At 42.1% G+C, this 22,635-nt stretch overlaps 1 protein-coding gene across 1 annotated transcript in view; it reads left to right on the top strand.

The window, feature by feature from the left end:
* The window catches only part of LOC137598558 (inactive N-acetylated-alpha-linked acidic dipeptidase-like protein 2), a 428,247-nt gene that overhangs the window by 383,381 nt on the left and 22,231 nt on the right, over window positions 1-22,635 (top strand). The window contains exon 15 of the mRNA XM_068318829.1: window positions 5,713-5,815. Within this exon, the coding sequence (XP_068174930.1) occupies window positions 5,713-5,815 (103 nt within the window). The remainder of the gene's footprint in view (window positions 1-5,712; window positions 5,816-22,635) is intronic.

The raw sequence follows: 22,635 nt of genomic DNA, 5'->3' as shown, positions 1-22,635 counted from the left end.
ACAGTCTAATGAAACATGGGATGTTACCGGAGCGGTGAGACCAAACAGGTTTTTACTTGTATTCGTGAAATTATTGAACTGTTGGCTGTTGGGCGCCATCCCGACATTACCTCCATCCACTGACCCTTGAGGAGGAGGACGAATGGAATCTAGGACACTAAAAACTGTGTACACCTGTGTATACCTTCATTTTTTCCTCTGTTCTCTATTTATTAAGATTTTTTTAACTCTTCATTCTTAAATTCTCCGTATTCTGACATCAGCTGTGTGTTTTTTCTGGAGCAATACAACTATAACGAAAACTGATTCCCCCCTCGGGATCAATAAATTCTGTATCAATATACAGTGCACCCTCAATCTCCCATACTGATATCAAACCACCTTCTATCTGTATTACCTTTAAAACTCTCTGATAGACTGTTTAAAGCACTTTTGTGTCTCATGGAAGTCAGAGACTCACAGAATGAGCACACTTCCAGATGCCGTCAGCCAACAGAATGCGTGTATGGTATCACGTGACTACCTACTAAAAATCTGAGATGAGGTGGAGTCTCAATCGTTGCGTGTGTGTGTATACTCGCTATGAGGTTGAGGATACATGGGGAACACAAACACACATTGGCAGACTACAAATACACAGACCAAAGCTCAGCTAACTAGTTATCCAAATGCTAGCTGACTTCAACAGCTTGTGAGGAACTTTTAGTATGGGAAAGGGGAGAGTGTTCTCACAGACCGGCTCAGGATACGTCAATCACTCCTGTTGTTACGACAAGACGGGAGCTGTTATGAAACGACTCGTTCGTATGGCGTCTAGCCAATTTTTTAGTTTTCTATCAATGCAGGAAGGGTTGATTTTCCAGATTCTAGAGGGAGGGTTCGGGTTAGGGAAGACCTGAAAAAATGTGTTTTTCATAATTTTGAAAAAAGATCCTTTTTGGTGTAATTTACTGCAACATAACAAAATGATTCATATCTGTGACTTACCATGAAGACCCAGCCTGAAACGTGTTCAGATGGTTCACATATTACCAGGGTAAGAGGTGGCTGCGGCCGAGGTGGACAAAGCGTCTATTTGTGGGAAGATAGGTGGTTCAAGCCCCAGTCTACATGTCAATTTATCATTGAGCACAATATTAATTATGTATGTTGCTTTTTACACTCTATAAATTAGTGAGCTATTTGAAGTGCATGTTTTTGGAGGTGGGAGGAAGCCGGAGAACCCAGAGAGAACCCACACAGACACGGGGAGAACATGCAAACTCCACACAGAACAGGACGCAAACCCGGAACCGCCTTGCTGTACTGCAGCAGTGCTACCCACTGCGCCACCGTGCCGCCCCAATATAAGGTTGTAAACTTCAAATCGCTTTCAACATGCAGTTTAAACATTCGGGCCAATAAAATAAGATTTTTCCACTTTTAAGCCTCCATCTTCTTCTTCTCCTCTGGGCTTTTCCCTTCAGGGTCTCCACAGCCAATCAGTGTCCTCCATCTAACCCTGTCTTCTGCATCCTCTTCTCTCACACCAACTACCTTCATGTCCTCTTTCACTACATCCATAAACCTCCTCTTTGGTCTTCCTCTAGGCCTCCTGCCTGGCAGTTCAAAACTCAGCATCCTTCTACCAATATATTCACTATCTCTCCTCTGGACATGTCCTCTCTCCTTCTTCCACTAGCAGTAGTCCAATTTGTGTTGAGAAAGAAGTACTGTTGAATCAACACAGGCTTTATGGTGTGACTACATCCAGCTTTTTACAGCACAAGTGTCCTCAGAAAGGAGAGATGAGGAGAAGAAAGGTCACTACGGGTCAAGAGGAGCAGAAACATGAAGAGCCGTTCATCTGCTTTGTTCCGTCTTCCACTCCTCACACTGTCAGACTGTCGTCGAGGTTTTCCTTCGCTGTTATGTCACAGCCACTTTTCTGCCTTTCTTCCCCCATCATTATCTCCGTTCATCGCTCCCCATCCTCTCCAACTTTCTTTTCGTCCTTCTTCTAAGCCTCAGAAAGAGACACTCAAAAATGAGGCCATAAATAAGAAATCAACGGCCTTTTCTGTCCCACCACATTACAGTCTTTTGATATTTTCTGCAGGAGTATTACTGAACAGCTTCAAATCAATGCTCTAATTCCACCCAAATACCCTGTGGGGGGGTGGGGGGGTTATAGGGACAACTGCTCAAGACGAAGGCGGATGTCTGATTTCTCAAAAGCTGTTTTACAACTCATTTTAAATGCATTATTTTTACATTATATCATTTTTATTTTATATGTATATTTATTAATATTAGTTTTTTCTAATATCATTTATTTCGATTTTACTATCATTTTTCTTACATTTATCATTTTTGAGCTTGCTGGTCTGGGTTTGGAAAAAGGCCACCTGTTCAGTCTTTCAACATTTTCATTGTCATGTTTGGTTGTAGTTTGGTTGATTTTAATTTTCGCAAGCTTGCATAACTCTTCTGATTTTGACTCGAACCACTTCCTGATGCCGTTCTAAACAGTCAGCAGTTCTACAGATTTGATCTTATCTATAGTTTTAACTGATGTCTTTGAACTCAGACCCTACAAGTTCCTATTTTCTCACTTTCATTCTAGAACTAGGACTTTGAACCTCTAAATAGTGCTTTTAATGCTAGAAGCATGAATTTATAATCACATTTTGACTTATTAACCTTTATTTTGCGCTTTTAACTTACGTGGCCTAATTTTATTGTCTTGTAGTTTAGGGGCTTCTAACATCTTTTCACCTTTTTAGACTAAATAATTCTGGGCAATTTAACGTATTCCATCAGAGGCTGACACTTTGTCACAGTGGGATCGCAAAATCTAATTTATTAAGTGCACTTAAAGTCCTTAAATCTTCTAAAAAAATCAGCCGTTGTTGTGCTTACTGGCAGGCTGCACCCCCAAAAAAATCTGTTCAAATGTTTTAGTGTGACTTTGATAAGCGATGAAGACGCGCCGCTGGATTGATTGTTGGACCGTTCCCAGCTGACAAAGTGACGTATTAAAGTCGGTCTTTGGTTGAATATGAGTTACAACATCAGACAACATCTGATAACTAATTATGTAGCGCTGGAAGATAGCATTGTTTCAACCAGGTGTCCGCTATCGCTGGCAAGGAAAAGCCAATCAGAGAACAGTACATAATGTGACTAGGCCACCTTTTGTTTTGGTGTTCCATACTGTTTTAAGTAATTTAAATTTGGATCTACTTGGAATAAATGGTTACTTAAAGGTATAATTCACCCCAAAATGAACATGGACGTAATATCAGCATATTGGGCCACAAAACCTCCTGTGGATCTCAGTCATTTGTTACTGTAAACCAAATGTAGCGGCTTGCTGTCTGCTGAGAAGATTCATTATCACACACCATCCTGCTCCCTGAGACGGACATTCATAGTCTGCATCCTTTTGTTACAAGCATGTCTTCAAATGTCTTCAAAAACTTCAAAATGCTGTTTGATCGTCAGAAAGGAGATCACCGACACCAGTGATCACCACTGACCACCAGTGATCACCACTGACCACCAGTGACCACCAGTGATCACCACTGACCACCACTGACCACCAGTGATCACCAGTGATCACCACTGACCACCACTGACCACCAATGATCACCAGTGATCACCACTGACCACCAGTGATCACCAGTGATCACCAGTGATCACCAGTGATCACCAGCAGACGACTGAACACTTCTTTCTGTGACGTTTGAAGTGAAGGCTTTGGGAATAGAAAACAATTCAAATCAAAGTTCCTGAAGGGACACCTTTTAGAAACAACGACCAGGTTTTCACAGAACAACTTAGAGACGACTTAGACTGAACCCAGAATGCTCTTCTAATCTGCTCAAAAGTGAAATACTGTTCATTTACATAACCCAACGGTCAGGCAATTGTTTGTGTGTGTGTGTGTGTGTGTGTGTGTGTGTGTGTGTGTGTGTGTGTGTGTGTGTGTGTGTGTGTGTATGTGTGTGTGTGTGTGTGTGTGTGTGTGTGTGTGTGTGTGTGTGTGTGTGTGTGTGTGTGTGTGTTGTAAGTGTCTTCAGATGCCTATCCAAGTCTGGGCCTTGGGTTACGCTGGGGCCTATCCCAGCAGACTTGGGTGACTACAGTTATAGTTTTGTGCGTTGTTATCACTCTTTCTGCTCAGAAGTTCAAAACGAGACGGTCAGTTTCTTGTTGGATGCTCCTGATTGGAGCTTCAGGAAGTCGTCCGTGTTGCTTCTTGTTCTCCAGCTTAAGAGGATGAATGTAATCAATTCCCAGTTGTGAGAGCAGATGATACAGAGTGACTTGTTGGAACAGTGAGCTGCGCTGACATTATCCTGATGAAGAGACTGCAGCAGCGCGGCCTCCACCTGCTGACAATGGACAAATGAGCGCTAAAGCCAGTCTTCACTGCGGAGCGGAGCCGGATGACACTCTGATGGGGACGAGGCTCTTCAGCGCCGGCTGCCAACACAAATCTCCATAAATGTTTGCTCACACTGCAGCCAATGTCTCCGTGGTTATTTGTCCCCCACACTGACAGCTGTTGTCATGTCAGTATGAAACACAGTGGGTTCATCCCTCTGCCCCCCAGTGGCGCTGGTGGGGCGTTAGTGGGGGCAAACCACTGAGGGCAATAGGGTGATCTCTGCACCCTGTGCAGTGACCTGGGCTGCCCTGACCGCTCAATAATACATATAAAAATTACATTTATATAGTTGAGATCCAGTTGTTTTAAATGGTGTATAGTTTATATATATATTGATATCATGTCATTATAATATTAATTTAACAACATATGTTGGTCATTGATTTCATATGTTTTTATTTTTGTCTCACATTAAAACATTGTTAAAGTAAAAATCAAGACAATGTAATGTAACAAACATCACACGGTCTTGATTTTTACTTTTGATCACGAAGAAGTGATTGGTTTATAGGACTTCATATTGATTTAAGTGCCAATTAAAATAATGCATTGACATACAGTGGAGTATCCTGGAACTGCTTTGCTAAAATGAAGTCTTGATGTTTTAAATGGTGCTATCACTATTAAATTTAATTTAGATTAAACTTTATTCAAACTACATGTCACAGGTAGAAAGCAACAAAATAGACTTAAATAACTGGAATATGACAAGTTGTTTGCAAAGACTAAGACCAGAGAGATATATAAATCCTTCAAAAACTATTGACTTAATTATTGATTTTAAAGAATGGTGTGCTAAAATTTATACTTTCAAAATATGTGAAACATGTGGCTATTAAAATTAGGAGGTTGAAGTTCAGCAGCAAACAAAGACAAGGCAAGGCAGGTTTTTAAGCATTTAAATTGAAATTAATGCCTAAACAAACATTTATTTTCTTTACAGAGGACTTTAAGTGAGAGAAATAAGGGAAATGTGTTCATATTCCCAAAATTCAAGAACATATGACTGGTGGAAGTCATGAGAGTACAAGTCCAAAATGACTCAATGTAAGACTGAAACCGTCACATGTTGTGTGTTCCCCTCCCTGTAAAGAATTACAGAATGATGTTGACCACCTGAGAACGTTCCTTCACCATGATCGTTGGTGTTGACACGTTTTCCTGTGTTTACACTCGTGTCATACACACATCTGTGTTATAGCTGTGATGCATATCTCTGCGAGAGTAGACAAAATCACATCAAACTAAATGCAGTCCAATGTCTTTTATTTCTGCAGATGACAGCAGAAGCAGTTCTCCGTTTGGTCAACGACCCCGTCCTGCCGTTCTACCCTCTGGACATCGCCCTGGATGTTCAGAACAAGCTGAAAGCTAACACAGGTAACATCAGTGGTGTCTCATTGAGATTGAGACAGGATGAACTCTGAGCTGTAGAAGATCTGGTGGAGGTGTGGACATGAAAACACCACAGAGATGAGTAGGATCAATGTAGAACTCAGGTCACGACCCACGACAGGGACGGAGTGTTCAGCAACACTGTGACATGAAAAACAACTGGTCCTACATGACAAAATACAACATTCCCAGCCATAAGAAATACATACGAGTAATATTTACTAAAGTGAAGGAAAAAAAACTTGTTAAGCGCGTAATTTTGGCAGAAGGAGCGAGAAAATTGCTAAACTGAAGCATCATTTCTTTTTTTTTCATCAGAGAGCACAAAGCTCTGAGTATGAACTGAGATGATGATGCAACTAAAATGCGTGTGGAATAAATGTACCAAATAACTCACTCCAGCTCGTTCAATGAAGAAAATAATATTTAATAATGGAAAAACAGCACTTCACAAAGACAGGAGGTTGGAAATGGAAGGAGGGTTTAAGATACCTTTTGGGCGATCTCAGGATAATCTGCATTGACAGTAATCCAGAACACTGGAGCAGTTGTGGGCGCTTCATTTAGGGGTAACGGCTGGTAACCTGTCACGTGACCCAGACCTGTCAAGAGGCTCAGACACACGCATTTGTCTGTGCGTCATTCAGCACAGACGTCACTTTTCAAAATAAAACATCTTTAGACTGGTAATCAATAAAAATGAAACAAATTGAACAATTAGATATACACTAAATATATCTGAAATGCAGAATCAAGAAGGTGAATTTCACACCCGCATGAAGTGCTCTACCAATTTTAATCCAAATTGTGTAACTTGAACGTCATGAGGAACACAGTACTTTAATCAAGGTCTGAAATAGAAGTCTGTGAAAAATTTGCATTGCTAAATATCCAGCATTTAGAATGCTGCACAGCTTCTCAGGCGAGTGGACAGAATCATCGTATTCAGTGTCAGAGCAGGAAAACACTGTCCTTGAATATTAAGATGACCTTTAAAAAGTAATACACCAGAGGCTTTGACACTGTCCACACAGGCTTTAAGGTTCCAACTAGAGTGAAATGTGTAAATATTCAATGAAGTATTAGAGCTGTTACTCTGTCTGTAACTATTATCACCCAGATGTCACACATTGCATCACTAGATGATGTAGGAAGCGTCCCATTTAGACCCACACCGAGTCGTCACGCGACCCTCTCAGGATGAATATGAGCTGAAAGACAGACCTGCTTGGTGCTCAGTCCTGTAACCTCTTTCTGCTGGTCCCCTGTGCAAGCCCCGCCCACCCTCACCCCCCCTTGTCTTACCTTCACAGGTACTTCATTAGCTGCATATCAGAAAATTTAAGCACAATTCAACTCAATATTGGTCCATCCGTTGTCCAAACACACTTCATCCGCGGTCCCGGGTCACAGAGTACTGGAGCCTGTCCCAACCGACCAGGGGAGTGAGGCAGGGTACACTCCGGGCGTGACGCCAGTGCACCACGGAGCCAAATTTAGACACACAGACAAAAACACACTCCTACTGTCAATTTGGGACCGGCCAATTAACCTGAAGCGCTTGTTTTTGGGAGGAATCCGGAGAACCCGGAGAGAACCCACCCAGACACCGGGAGAACATGCAAACTCCACAGAGCGGGACGCGAACCCAGAACCACCTTGCTGTGCGGCGCTAGCGTTACCCACTGCGCCACCATGCCGCCCCCATCCAGCCCATAATGCAATGCTCATTAACTGAATAGTGGAACGAGATCGTTGGTTGGTTCATGAGCTATGAAGCTGTAAAATGAGGAGAGCTCGTGTTGTAGTTGAATGCTGTACCGTTTAGCCGCGTTAGCGCTCTGAGGTTTGAAGCTTTATTTTGAAGTGTGATCTTTGTTCATTACCTTCAACCACAGTTTAGGTGTTTCTGAGTCAGTTTTCCACTCAGGGGTTCATTGTTTTGATGACTTTACACCACATGAATGTGTTGTTACACTACACTTTACATGTGGCAGTATTTATTCCACGGAGATGAAAGACGTGTCAATGAGATGAAACTGGTGTGAATGTGCAGACTGAACCAAAAGGTGAGCGTTCCGTTTCATTTTGGACCTTGTGCTGAGAAATGAGGACACTGGGGAACAGGCTTCATTTTAATTGCAGCTGCTTTATAATACACAATAGCATATCACTTCATCTCCAAGTGTCATTTTACATATGCTGGCGTTTAGTTTTATTATTTTTGCCAGCTGTGTGTGATCACAAAGAGGCTGCTGTGACAGATTTGGCCTCTTTATTGCGGTTATTAAACTGGTATTAACTTTAATTCCAGGTGGTGTAATAAATGTGTTCAACTTATAATACAGCTTTGTGAAACATGCAGATACTCTCAATGCTTGGTACAAAGCGGCTCCTGTTCAAGCATTAAACAGGTGGGAGGGGGTTAAAAGTACAGAGAGGCTCCAGATGGAGGAGCAGGACAGCCGTAGAAGTACTTCTGATGGGAGTGTGTTCACACACACGGAGACGCACGCTAATCATCCCTAGCATGTGTGTTTGTTCGCAGCAGGAGGTTCAGGGTGAAGACTGGCATCTACACAGTCAAACCTGAACGTCTTCTAAACGATGGAGAACAGAAGTAGCAGAACACATGGACGCACCAACTATTCAGGACTAAAACTGACAACCTGTCCTGGTTTACCGTCCTTTAACCAGGAGAACCTCCCATTGGGTCAGACTGACTCTTCTCCCAGGAAGAAACTCTTCTCACGGATGACATCATGTTGTGTCTACAGTGTAGATGTTCCTCAGATCCCCGTGGTCCTGAGGTACGCCCTAGTCCCTTTAAACAGTCACACATCCACTGTGATGTTGTGATGACCAGAGTACCGACTACACCTTAGTGACTACTGGGTACATGTAGTGTGGCCCGGTGACGCTCTGGCGATGTGTCCAGGGTGTACCCCGCCTGGGGCCTGTAACCAGTACAAGAGGTCTCTAGAAGACCTGAGACCCACAGGCTGGTGGATGGATGGATGGATGGATGGATGATGGATGATGGATGATGGATGGATGCATGCATAGATGGATGGATGGATAGATGGTTGGATGGATGGTTGGATGGATGGATGGATGGATGGATGGATGAGTGGATGGATGGATGAATTGACAGATGGATGGATGGTTGGATGGATGGATGGATGCATGCATAGATGGATGGATGCATTGATGGATGGATGGATAGATGGTTGGATGGATGGTTGGATGGATGGATGTATGGTTGGATGAGTGGATGGATGGATGCATTGACAGATGGATGGATGGATGGTTGGATGGATGGATGGATGCATGCATGCATGGATGGATGGATGCATTGACAGATGGATGGATGGTTGGATGGATGGATGGATGGATGCATGCATGGATGGATGGATGCATTGACGGATGGATGGATGGATGCATGGATGGATGGATGGATGGGTGGATGGATGGTTGGATGGATAGATGGTTGGATGGATGGATGGATGGATGGATAGATGGTTGGATGGATGGATGGATGCATTGACGGATGGATGGATGGATAGATGGGTGGATGGATGGATGGATGCATGGATGGATGGATGGGTGGATGGATGATTGGATGGATATATTGTTGGATGGATGGATGGATGGATGCATGCATGCATGGTTGGATGGATGCATGCATGCATATATGGATGGATGGATGCATTGACGGATGGATGGATGGATGGATGGATGGATGGATGGATGCATGGATGGATGGATGGATGGATGGTTGGATGGATGGTTGGATGGATGGATGCATGGTTGGATGGATGGATGGATGGATGGTTGGATGGATGGATGGATCGATAGATGGTTGGATGGATGGATGCATGCATGCATGCATGGATGGATGGATGGATTCATTGACGGATGGATGGATGCATGGATGGATGGATGGAAGGATAGATGGATGGATAGATGGTTGGATGCATGGTTGGATGGATGGATGGATTGATGGATGATTGGATGGATGGATGGACCGATAGTTGGATGGTTGGATGGATGGATGGATCGATAGATGGTTGGATGGATGGATGCATGCATGCATGCATGGATGGATGGATGGATTCATTGACGGATGGATGGATGCATGGATGGATGGATGGAAGGATAGATGGATGGATAGATGGTTGGATGCATGGTTGGATGGATGGATGGATTGATGGATGATTGGATGGATGGATGGACCGATAGATGGTTGGATGGATGGATGCATGCATGCATGCATGGATGGATGGATGCATTGACTGATGGATGGATGGATGGATGGATGGATGAATAAATGGGTGGATGGATGGATGCATGGATGGATGGATGGATAGATGGTTGGATGGATGGATGGATGGATGTATAGATGGTTGGATGGATGGATGGATGGATGGTTGGATGGATGGATGGTTGGATAGATGGTTGGATGGATTTATGGATGGAGGGATGGTTGGATGGATGGATAGATGGTTGGATGGATTGATGGATGGATGGAGGGATGGAGGGAGGGATGGATGGATGGTTGGATGGATGGATGGACAGATGGTTGGATGGATGGATGGATGGATGGATGCATGGATGGGTGGATGGATGGTTGGATGGATGGATGGTTGGATGGGTAGATGGTTGGATGGATGGATGGAGGATGGATGGATGGATGGATGGATGGATGGATGGATGGATGGATGGAGGATGGATGGATGGATGGATGGATGGTTACCAGATGAACCTCTTTGTCTCAGAGGAGGATGTCCAACACAGTGCCAGCGGTCCATCCCATCAGAACCGGTTCCTCCTCGTCTCTCTGGGTGCAGAGCTGCATTTTAACATCTGGTGAAATTTCAAGTGTTTAATTAATTGTTTATAAAATATGGATGTTCAGAACTGCAATTATGGAAGAAAACATATTGATTCCAAATCAATACTCTTGAGCTAATTTTCCCCAAAATGAAAGAAAGCCATGCTGACTGAAGATAGCCTTCATAGCTCTGAGTCCTTCATACTGCTGGAGTCTTGGGTTAATGTCATGCCCCTATTGGATTATGTCATGCATGTTCTTATCAAATGACCTTCATGTCTTTATCATGACTTGGTTTTCACTGATGACTTCCTGGTAATTATTTTCTTGCACCAACATAAAGGTCACAGCAAAGATCTGTCTGAAGCAGTAAACGTGTTGTCTGGTCATCACCTTCATTTCTCCACAGGTTCTAGAGGAAGATGTTGTTTTTGAATCTACACTGATTGAGCTGCTGAACATTCCAGGTTTAGTCCAGATGGAACTTTATTTTTCTTCTGCCATAGTATGAGTCCAGCCACTGGTCTCTGACAAAATATTAGTTGAGAATTATTGCTGACTCAGCTCCTTTTGTTTGTGTGAACACAGCCTCACACCTTTTACCTTTCTGAATCCTTCATGCAGATGATTCAAGCAGTTTCACTCATATTCATTACAGCATCTTTAAATCAGCAGAGCTGGAGGTCAGTCAGTCCTGATCACTGAGTGGATTCACCGACTGGTGTTCCCCCTGCACCCAAAGACGAGTGTGTGTGTGTGTGTGTGTGTGTGTGTGTGTGTGTGTGTGTGTGTGTGTGTGTGTGTGTGTGTGTGTGTGTGTGTGTGTGTGTGTGTGTGTGTGTGTGTGTGTGTGTGTGTGTGTGTGTGTGCGCTCTCTGGGGGCTTCAGCAGTCCCCTGCGGCGGCGGACCTCACTGGTATTTAATGGATTCTTCACAGCCGCTGCAGGATCCCTGACTGGCAGTCATGGAGGGGATTCAGATCAAACAGGCAGAGCTAATTGAAACCCCCAAAAACCTTTTGTTCAACTTTTTGTTATTCACTCTTCTCCTTTCTATTCTCTATACTATAAATACAAAAAGTGCCTTTGGTCTCATCTGATCTGACATAAATCTTCATTAATTTCCTGTAGATAGTGTTCCGTTGCAGGACTGCTTTAATCCTTAACTGCAGAACTAAAGAGAGGTAGGAACAGCTGCTGTCTGTAGGGAATCCAGTGAGGTAGTCACTGTTCAGTTCATTAAATATGTATGTGTAGATGTCACCTGAAGCTCATTGTCCATGTATTAGTTTAAGGTACAGTAAGTGAATATGATCACTACTGGGCCAGTTGAAGTAAAAAACTTGCAACAAGGAAATTGTTCTTTGTTCAATGTTGAGGTTTACTATTTTTCTGAAGTCACAGACTTGTTGAGGTGACCCAGACTCTCTAGTCCACTCAGCGTGGAGACGTGTAGGATGTCTTCTGACAACAATCCAAGCAGCAGAGGTACAGTTTACTACACCAGCTGTTTCACCACCTCATTTCCCTGGTGGGATTATCATTGATGATCATCTTCTGGAATGCCCACTAGGGTCAGTGATGTGCCCCCATTACCCCCTAAAGTAACCCCACTGGTTCCCCCAGCTACAGGCAGTTCACCCCACAAATCACCCCACATCCATGCTCTTGTCTAAATACCCAGACCATTCTTCACAGACGAGCTGTCACACCGAAATCTTGTGGATTATTCAAAAATATTCCAGAGTTCATTTAAAGTAGTGGATCCCTGGGAAGATGTTTATGCATCCCAAAAGTAATAACAGATTATACAGGAGCAGCATAGCAAGGATTGAGTTTTGCCAATAATACAATATACTGTAGAAACTAAACAAACTGTTAAGTTAAATGTTTTTATTAATAACAACGTTATTACTGTTTAAGTAAAAATAACAATAAAAGTAAAATTATAAATTAGTTTTATCAAAATGTTAAAGCCTGGTAGTCATTAAAAAACCTTTTACAAATAAAGAAAGATCTAACGACATTTTTCTTTTCACTTTTACTTTTCACTCAATAGTTTTATTTGCCTGTAATTCATATTTTCTCCTGTGGACACTGAACCACGCTGACAGAACCTTCACACACATTCAGTAATATCTGTAGTAACATCTGTAGTAATATCTGTAGTAATATCTGTAGTACTATCTGTAGTAATATCTGTAGTAATATCTGTAGTAATATCTGTAGTAATATCTGTAGTAATATCTGTAGTAGTATCTGTAGAAGTATCTGTAGTAGTATCTGTAGTAATATCTGTAGTAAAATCTGTCTCTTTTTCTGCATTAACTCTTGATTGTTTTTTATTCTAGAAAACACTCACTGTCACTTGCTTTTTCTTCAACTTTTATATTTTTTTTGGAGGCATGGTGATAATCGATCAATCAATCAATCAATCATCATTCATTCCTTCATTCACTCATTGTCTACCGCTCCATCCGCTGTCGTGGGAAGCTGGAGCCTATCCCAGCTGACTGAGGGCATCAGGCGGGGTAAAGTCCGGGCGTGATGCCACACGTAGGCACAGACAGACACAAACACACACTCACACTTATTGTCAATTTAGAATGGCCGATTAACCTGAAGCATGCCGGAGAACCCGGAGAGAACCCACGCAGACATGGAGAGAACATACAAACTCCACACAGAGCGGGATTCAAACCCGGAACAGCCCTGCTGTGCAGCGACAGCGCTACCCACTGCACCATTGTACCACCGATCAATCAATCAACCTTCATTAGTATATTAATTAATCACAGCAGCAGACAGTTCAAAGCGCTTTAACAGAGAAACGCAACAGGACTCTCTAAGCATAAGAGACAGTTTATGATCGCTCTGGAAGGTCTCCTCCAAGTCCACCAGTACCACCCCTCATCCATCCATCAGCTCAGGTCCTGCTTCCTTTCTTCGTCCGTGCTGCCATACAGTCATCCACGCAGCTGTAATTCTGCCTTGACTCTAGCAGTGGGAAACATGACCTGAACCACATTGACACTGACTCTATCTGGTCTATCTGATTCTCTCTCTGTCTCTCTCTCTTTCCCTGTCCTTACCTTCCTTTGATTTCTTTTCCACCCAACCAGTCAAGGGGGATGGCCGCCCAAAAGAGTCTGGGTCCTGCCCAGAGTTTCTTCCTCAATGAGGGAGTTTTCCCCCGCAACTGTCACTTATGCTCCGGAGGGTTCAGTTGAGTTTCACTGTCTGTTAAAGCGCTTTGTAATGTCTGCTGCCATGATTAAGAGCTATATAAACAAAACTTGATTGATTGAACTAACTCCTCTCTCACTGCAGACGTGTTGTTGTTTGGTCCATTTTAACATGGCAAAACCACGCAGGTGAGTCTCGTGACGAGAGACTCACGCGAGAATCTTGCGAGAAATCAATACATAATGGCGATTTCCAGGTTAAAAATTTAAGTGGAGAAATAGAAAAATTGTGAATATTTTGGTTGAATGCTGTCTGACGATTGTGCGTCCCGGTCAAAAAATGTGCGTCAAAGACGCTGGACGCTTGCAAACAAGAACACTGACATCCCCCCACAGTGCAGTGCTGGTGTCTTCATGCATGTAAAGCATTAAGGTTCCCAACCTGGAACCGTAATGCTATAGAGCAACATGCTAACTACTGTGCAGCCGTGTCGCTCTGCTATATGTCCAGATTCTTGGACGTGTTTGTATTTACATGTTTATGCTATTATATACTACCTCAAATACATTTATGTGGGTAAGTCACTCCACATGACACATGGTCACAGTTTTTTTGAGATTTAGTTGTTGCTGTTTTTAATATTTATTGGTTTATTTTCACAAAATATTTGCCCCATTCATCCAATACCCTGAGCCTTGCCTAGAATAGCTTCCATTATTTGTTTTATTTTAATTTTAAACCTAAATTTAATTAGGTTGGTCACATTAAAAATGTCTTTCAAAGTAGACTTGGCCAAAACAGTCAGTACCACACACACACACACACACACACACACACACACACACACACACACACACACACACACACACACACACACACACACACATACACAAAGGGCAATAAAAAGAGTAATGAAAGTCAGGCGAGAAACAACATTGTTGTTAGAAACGTTCTTCTGTCTCTGATTTCGGATTTAACAAACAATAACAGAAATCAATCAGACTGACAACCAGTTAAGCTACAACCAGTGGAGCTACAACCAGTGGAGCTACAACCAGTGGAACTACAACCAGTGAAGCTACAACCAGTGGAACTACAGCCAGTGGAGCTAAAACCAGTGAAGCTACAACCAGTGGAGCTACAACCAGTGAAGCTACAACCAGTGGAACTACAACCAGTGAAGCTACAACCAGTGGAACTACAGCCAGTGGAGCTAAAACCAGTGAAGCTACAACCAGTGGAGCAACAACCAGTGAAGCTACAACCATTGGAGCGACAACCATTGGAGCTACAACCAGTGGAACTACAACCATTGGAACTACAACCAGTTTATCTACAACCAGTGGAGCCACAACCAGTGGAGCTACAACCAGTGGAACTATGGAACTACAACCAGTGGAACTACAGCCAGTGAAGCTGCAACCAGTGGAAACACAACCAGTGGAGCTACAACCAGTTAAGCTACAACCAGTGGAGCTACAACCAGTGGAGCTACAACCAGTGGAGCTACAACCAGTGGAACTACAACCACTGGAACTACAACCAGTTTATCTACAACCAGTGGAGCTACAACCAGTGGAACTACAGCCAGTGGAGCTACAACCAGTGGAACTACAACCAGTTTAGCTACAACCAGTGCATCTACAATGGTACCCCTACTTACGAAATTAATTGGTTCCAGAAGAAATAATGTAAGTAGAAAATTATATAAGTAGAGACGCGTTTTCCATGTAAATGTCCTAATCTGTTCCAAGCCCCTAAAATTCAGACATAAATCTTTTATAAAGCATAAAAATGCATCAAAACATGTAAGAAATACATTACAATTAGATTATTACACAATAAATGAGAGTTGTGCATAATATAAAAAAAGATAAAGAATAAAGAATAATAATGATGGTCATTAACCTTTTAACTGCTGTCCTCATTGTTTTTTGCCCTCTTTGGTTCATGCCCTCTTGCCCCACCATGAACAACAGAGTCAATTCCAGTCGTCCTTCTGAACTTCTCCAACCACCCACGCGACGCCTTAAACTCCTTAAACTTCCTCTTGTTTTAATAACGTGGTGATTGTAGATGCATTACGGCCATATTCTTTGGTGAGATCAACCAAACGCATCCCTTTTTCAGGCTTTTCTATCATCTCTTGATTTGTTTGTACGACCAAAAAAACTCTTTTCTTCGTCTTTTCTTTTCCTCTTTTCTCCGTCACTTTCTTGGGGTCCATAGTGAATACTCTAAAAGTTAATATATTTACCTAAAACTATCAGAACACCTCAGGGGTCGAGGGCTGAATGCCGCAGCCACTGCATAAACAACACCATCTAGCTCCACACAGATGTGGAGTGGTATCCCTCTTAGCCAATGGGATGCGAGGAAGATATGTAATAGGTAATAGCCAATGGCAGAGCAGCTTTGAGAATGTTGCGTTCAGGAACCTGTGGGAGATTCGAGTATCAGCCGATGCTGTGTTTTTACATTACGTAACTCGAATTTTTTTCTTAAGTAGAGGAAATATTTTCCTGTTGAGAAATTTCGTAAGTAGACATTCGTAAGTAGAGACATTCGTAAGTAGAGGTACCACTGTACAACCAGTGGAACTACAACCAGTGGAGCAACATTTCCTGCTGGTCCTCTTTTATCCTCCCAGCATTGAAAATGCTTTATTATAACTATGAGTTTACACAGAAACTACGCTGCAGTCTGTTCGTAGCTTTGTGGGGTGAGTCACCTCATTTAGTGGATTTTTAGGGGTAGGGGGGTGACATTCAAAAGGAAGTGGCTGCACCAAAAAGCAAGCAGGATATTCTTTTGAAGAACAATCCAAATACTTGTGAGACTATTTCATGCACTGTCATTGTGAGTTGTTGAACTATCTGGAGCATTGCAAATTACTTCATTACTTCTTACCTCGTATCCTCACAGCCTCTAAACACCATTCCTGCAGCAGACATCCACCTCATTTGGCAATATGGTGGTGGAGAGTGTAGTCCTAATGCCAAGTCACATTTAAAAATGAGAACAACAGGATTCATCCTGGCACAAACTCTGCACAGTTGTCGCAGCTTGATAAATTAATATTTTCATGGCCGGTTGGCAAACTCTAGCTGGCAACAAACCCAGCACAGCGTTCCCCCATTTCGTCTTTTTAAAAATAAACTCTTCATCACACGGCCCGTATCATACCATATTCACACTGAAGCATTTATATTAATGACTCTTTTCATAAATGATCAAATCAACTCATTAAAACACATTCCTGGGGACGGGTTTTGATTTGAATAAACAAAAGCATCTCTGATTTCTTTACATGCCATGCTTCTGGGATTAGTCACCGTCTACAAAACATCGCTCACCAAAGTTTATAAAGGTGAAGCACCAGTTACTTAGTTTGATCATGATTATCTGGATTCACCTGTGATCACTGAAGATAATCTGTTATATGCTACGTAAACCTGGTTGGGGTTATGACTCCATGAGTCATTGTTAGCTTATTCAGATTGTTAGTCTGGACAACTGACTACTTGAATGGGTAGTTTAACAGTAAGGCCTTCACCTCATGATATATAATGCTTCTATTTCAAGTATGGAGCAGCTATTCTAGGTACCAATACATGACTGCTAACTGCATTTCCACACCTAGTCTGATGTCATTCAGAAGAATAGAACAGTGCTGTTGTAACTGAAGCTTTGTGGAATTTGCCATTTCTCTTCTCCAAACCTCAGCATGGAGTCGATAGACTGCTTTTTTTAATTTCTGGGACTTGAAAAGGCTGAATTTGTATTTGAAATGTTAGCTAGTCATCTCAGCGGTGAGCAGCCAGCTGTGAGACTCATTATCCCAGCAGCCTGTCAGCCGGCTTGTTTTGCATGGAATATGCATACATGCATATCATATGTATGAATCGGACTACAGTATTTATTTTTGAGACTAAATGTAGAACTTGAGCGCAGTAACCACAAACACATTCCATGTAGAATATACTTAACCTAACAATCCAGTGAAGCTGTGCCTAATTAGATGTTAGTATAATTAACAACATCAAATGTGTTTGTCTTTGCAGCATGACAGCTGGAAACTTGAAAATTACCGGGGCAGACTTAGGGGTCCTCACACAACCGAGCACATTTGCTTCATGGCACTGAGAGTAGTGGAACCTCTATCATGTGAAGGCTCAGTTTTATGGACGGTTTGTCCATCGACGTCTACATACGTCTGTATTCTTGGTTGAAGCCATGGGCAGTCAGACTAAGACTACCGTCATTAAAAAAAAAAAAAGATCTTCTAAAAGTCTACTTATGGATTCCTGTCAGGGATGTTTAGCTATTCTCCAGCTACAGACAGGAACCAGTGTATGGAAGAACACAACAAAAAATAATCCTCTTCTAAAACCAATTTCATGCCTGAGAAGTACATTTAATATGTCAGAGCATCTGCTACATGGTTTAAAATGCAATGTTTTTGATTTCCCCAATCAGAGACAAAAAAGCAACAGGAGAGAAGAGAGCTGAAAAACGATACCCTGAGAACAAATGCATACATGATTTCCCCCCATACAAGGTATATTTTAGAAAAGGAAGACAAGAGTTCAGCTCAAGTATTGATGCTGCAGCTCTGACCAGCAAACACAGGATTTCAAGAGTTCAGAGAGACGAGATGGAGCAACGGAAAGTACAACGTTGGAGTATAAAGCATAATTTGTGTTAAATGGATGTTATACACTTTAATGAATAGACTGAATCGTGTGTGTGTGTTATGCTTTTTGTTTTTTGAATCTTGTCCTTAGTTGTTAAGTGCTGGATGATCTGTATTTTAGTGTAAAAGCTGCAATATGAGCTGGGATGACCAGCTAGACTAGAGGATGTTGCTCTATCAAAGCTTCAGTCTCTCCATCAAACACAAAAGGGCTGATCGTGTTTTCTTGTATATACACAGGCAAACCTCGGTTTCCGACCACAATTTGTTCCAGAAGGTTGTTCGAATACTGATGTTTTTGAATTCCAAATACATTTTTCCCATTATAAAATGGTCTTAATCCATTCCAAGACGCTGGAAAACTAGCTTTTTTCAACATAATATCAATCCATTTTATGCTGCTGTATCCACATACTATATGTTATTTCATAATGTAATTTATATATCAAATTGTATATTAATGAAACATATCAAAGAAATGTAAAAGAAAGAAACAAACACGAGAAAGAAAGAAAACAAACATCAACATAATCAGGTTATTCTAAGGTACGAGTTACCGTCGTCTTTTGGACCAAAGTTTACGGTACCGTAACTCGTACCATAGGCAATGGAACGCAAATTAAGTGAAGAATTATTGAATATAGTAAACTAAAATAAAAAAGCACATTACAGTTAAAGCATAAGAACAATAAAGATAAGAATTTTTACCTTTGTGGTGGTGAGCAGTTGTGTTAAGTACAATCCTGTGACGCTCTTATTTTGGGACTTGTACCAGGAAGTGGTTACATGTAAATATAATACGCTTATTCTATTGAGTGTGACATACGTAATGTGCCTGTGTTCAATTGAGTGTTCAGGTGAGCGAGCGTGAGCGTTGGAGAGGGAGAGGAAGAGGAGGATGGACGTTACTGTGTCTGATCCGCATTCGACTTCCAAATTTTGTTCGACTTCTAAGACAAAAAAAATTGGTCAAATTCTGATTTGTTCGATGTCGAAAGCATTCGAAAACCAAGGTTTGCTTGTATATTGAAATGTACAAATCAAAATTAGTCTTAATGAGGGACGTGAGATAACTAAAGCATCAATAATAAAGAGGGGGATAGAACAAGAACATAAGTATTGAAAGATAACTTGCAAAACTTTCTGCTACAATGAAACAACCAAAGTTTAAAGTTTGGACAAAAGTTTCAACAAAAGTTTGAGCCAGTATTAAAATCTGATTTCAATAAAGCATAGTGAGAGCTGATTAAAACTGCATAAGGCCAAGAACCAACCTTTATGACTGAGTGTAGATTTAGGTGTACTAATAATACTTGATTGAATGAAAGCTCCTTGATGCACCGTTGTTGCAGGAAGCCACGTCCCAACAGTACGCCCAAACACAAATACATGTGCATGTGTCCCCATGTGTCAAAAGACGTGATGGATTACAACAATCAAATAATAATTCATGAGTCCCAGCTGGCCGTGAGGGGCCAGAGCCTTTTAAACAATTCCCCTCATCTATTTTTGGCCACACTATCTTCCTGTTTCATTTCCAATGAGTCACGCTGTTCCAACCTTAAGTGACTCATAGGAGCTGAAAAAATACTTGAATCAGATCATTATTCACACTCTTCTAGTTTATAATTACATTTCATTCAAACTAAATAGAAACGTAAACGTGTCTTCAAACGATTTGTGTCATTATATGCTGTTTATTGGTCACAGTTTTGTGCATAATGATCAAGCCATCACCAAGCCTCAAGCCAACATTGTACATGATTGGATGCTGTCATTCTGGGGGGTGTATCATTCAAATTAAGCTTTTTCGCTGTTGTTGTTCTTGTCATAGTAACTTGTTTTCTGTCTGTGTACTTGAATAAGGCTGACAGGAACCGTAACAAGCATGCAGAAGGCAGGCTTTATAATATTCATACTTAGATTTACCCATTTAAATATCAACCGCGCCTTTTTGAAAGGCTTGTTACTCTGGAGCCTGTTTTCAAAGGTTTGTAATTTCAGTCCTCCTAAAATAATGTCTCCATCTAAAAAGCAGCCAAAATACAATAAACATTTTTTTGAATGTCATTAAATCAATCATTCTGTAAACAGTCCTTGGATAACTCCAAGTAGTGTCTCCGTCTGAGCTTTGGATGCACATTCAGAGCACTGTGCAAAGGTGCACTACTGCACTTTTTGAGGGTTTCCTTGCTTGTCCTCACTGCAGCCTCCACAGAAGTTGCGGTTAGCATTCCCTATATTCAAGGGTTTTTAGTCTTAGTGATAAAAACCAACCAATGTCAGGAAACAACCTGAGAGGTGTTGTGGAGTGAATAACAGAAGGACCTCCTTGGCTTTGAGAACATAAAGTTATCACAGCCAGCAATGGATTCCACAAAGGACCATCATATTCTAGAGATGTAAAGGTCTGGACGTCAAGGGACATTATGCAGCTCCCCCAGGATAGAAGAGAAACATTGACAGTGTTCAAACAGCTGCTAAAGTCTGGCAGGTACAATATGTAGTTGAGAGTAGACGGTTGGGTACAGAGGATCTGCAGCATGCTAACAGTCTGCGCAATGAAGTCATTAATGGATTCCATTCGACCCGCTCTACCGCTGAGCCCCTGCCGCCCCTCATATGTTTACTTGATACATATGAAACACAAATGACACTGAGCAGACACAACATTACAACGACACGCCCATCATGATGAGGGTCCACGTCTCTGACCCACTGGGTCCTGAAGTCCACCACACCTCTGAAGGTGTGTTAACTAGTGACGTGACGCTGGGGACCGAAGCTCCGAAGCGTGTGCTGAACAGGAGAGGGGCGTTCCCGCGAAGCGCGTATCGAGGCTTGCTTCATCGATGGGAGGAGCTGTAAATGATGACGTCCGAAGCCTCGCCGGCAGCAAGGCTTCGGACGTGTCTTCCGTATCGACGCTCCCATCACGGGAACACCCCTCTACGTGGTCGATACCACGTGACTGGGCTCGCGACACGCGCTCCAACACCGATATAAAGCATCAGACTCCATTCAGAATGTGGTTGTTTGGTGGAGAGTTGTGGTGAGATGGTGTGGAGACAGTTAGGAATGTATATGGCGTTAGATATATTCTGGAGCGAGGTATAGATAGTGTGGAGAGTCAGAAACACGATCATTGTCCCAACCCCAACCAAGTTGAACGCAAAACAAACGCCTTTTTTCTCGCCGCCAGGCGTGCGAAAAGTCTAGAGAAAACGTGACGGTAATGCGCTTTTTATTTTAGTTTACTGTATTCAATAATTTTTCACTTGATTTGCGTTCCATTGCCTATGGTACGAGTTACGGTACCGTAAACTTCGGTCCCAAAGACGACGATAACTTGCATCTCGGGCTAACCAGATTTCTTTCTCATGTTTGCTTCTTTCTTTTACATTTCTTTGATATGTTTCATTACTATACAATTTGATATATAAATGACATAACATGTCGAAAAAAGGTAATTTTCTAGCGTCTTGGAAAGGATTAAGACCATTTACATAATTTGAAACGGGAAAATTGTATTTGGACTTCGAACAAATCGCTATTCAAACAGGCTTCCGGAACAAATTGTGGTTGGAAACCGAGGTTTGCCTGTATATGTTATACAGGCTTCGATGCTTCGTCTGCCCATCACTAGTGCTAACCCTAACCCTATCTGGCTTCAGCTTTGTCTGAAAGAATATCTGCCGTGTGTCACGGTTTGGTGTGTCTGTGCTGGGGTGTGGCAGGGGGAGAGGCCAAACTTGTGGGTGGAGCCTTTGTTCCACACCTGTTGCTCATCTCCACACCTGGACTCGATAAGGGTAATTATCATGAGGCTTTTTAAGTCAGGTTCTGTCTGTGTTCTTTAGTGATGGGCAAATGATAGTGATGGGAGGATGAAGCCCAATGAGGCACTGAAGCTTTTCATCCCAATCGGTTCACGCTGGTTAGAAGCTTCATGAGGCTTCATTTGCTCTAGTGCGACATCTACTGGATGTTAAAATATCAGGTGGCATGATTTTGAAGTGTGTTGCATGTTGCAGAAAGCCTGTTAATAAAACTGTCAGCAAAATAAGGAAGGATGCAAAACATACATAT

The sequence above is a fragment of the Antennarius striatus genome, chromosome 7 (genome assembly GCF_040054535.1).
Source record: "Antennarius striatus isolate MH-2024 chromosome 7, ASM4005453v1, whole genome shotgun sequence".
NCBI lineage: Eukaryota > Metazoa > Chordata > Actinopteri > Lophiiformes > Antennariidae > Antennarius > Antennarius striatus.
The sequence above is the reverse complement of the archived record's forward strand: the minus strand, read 5'-3'. Positions and strand labels throughout refer to the sequence as shown.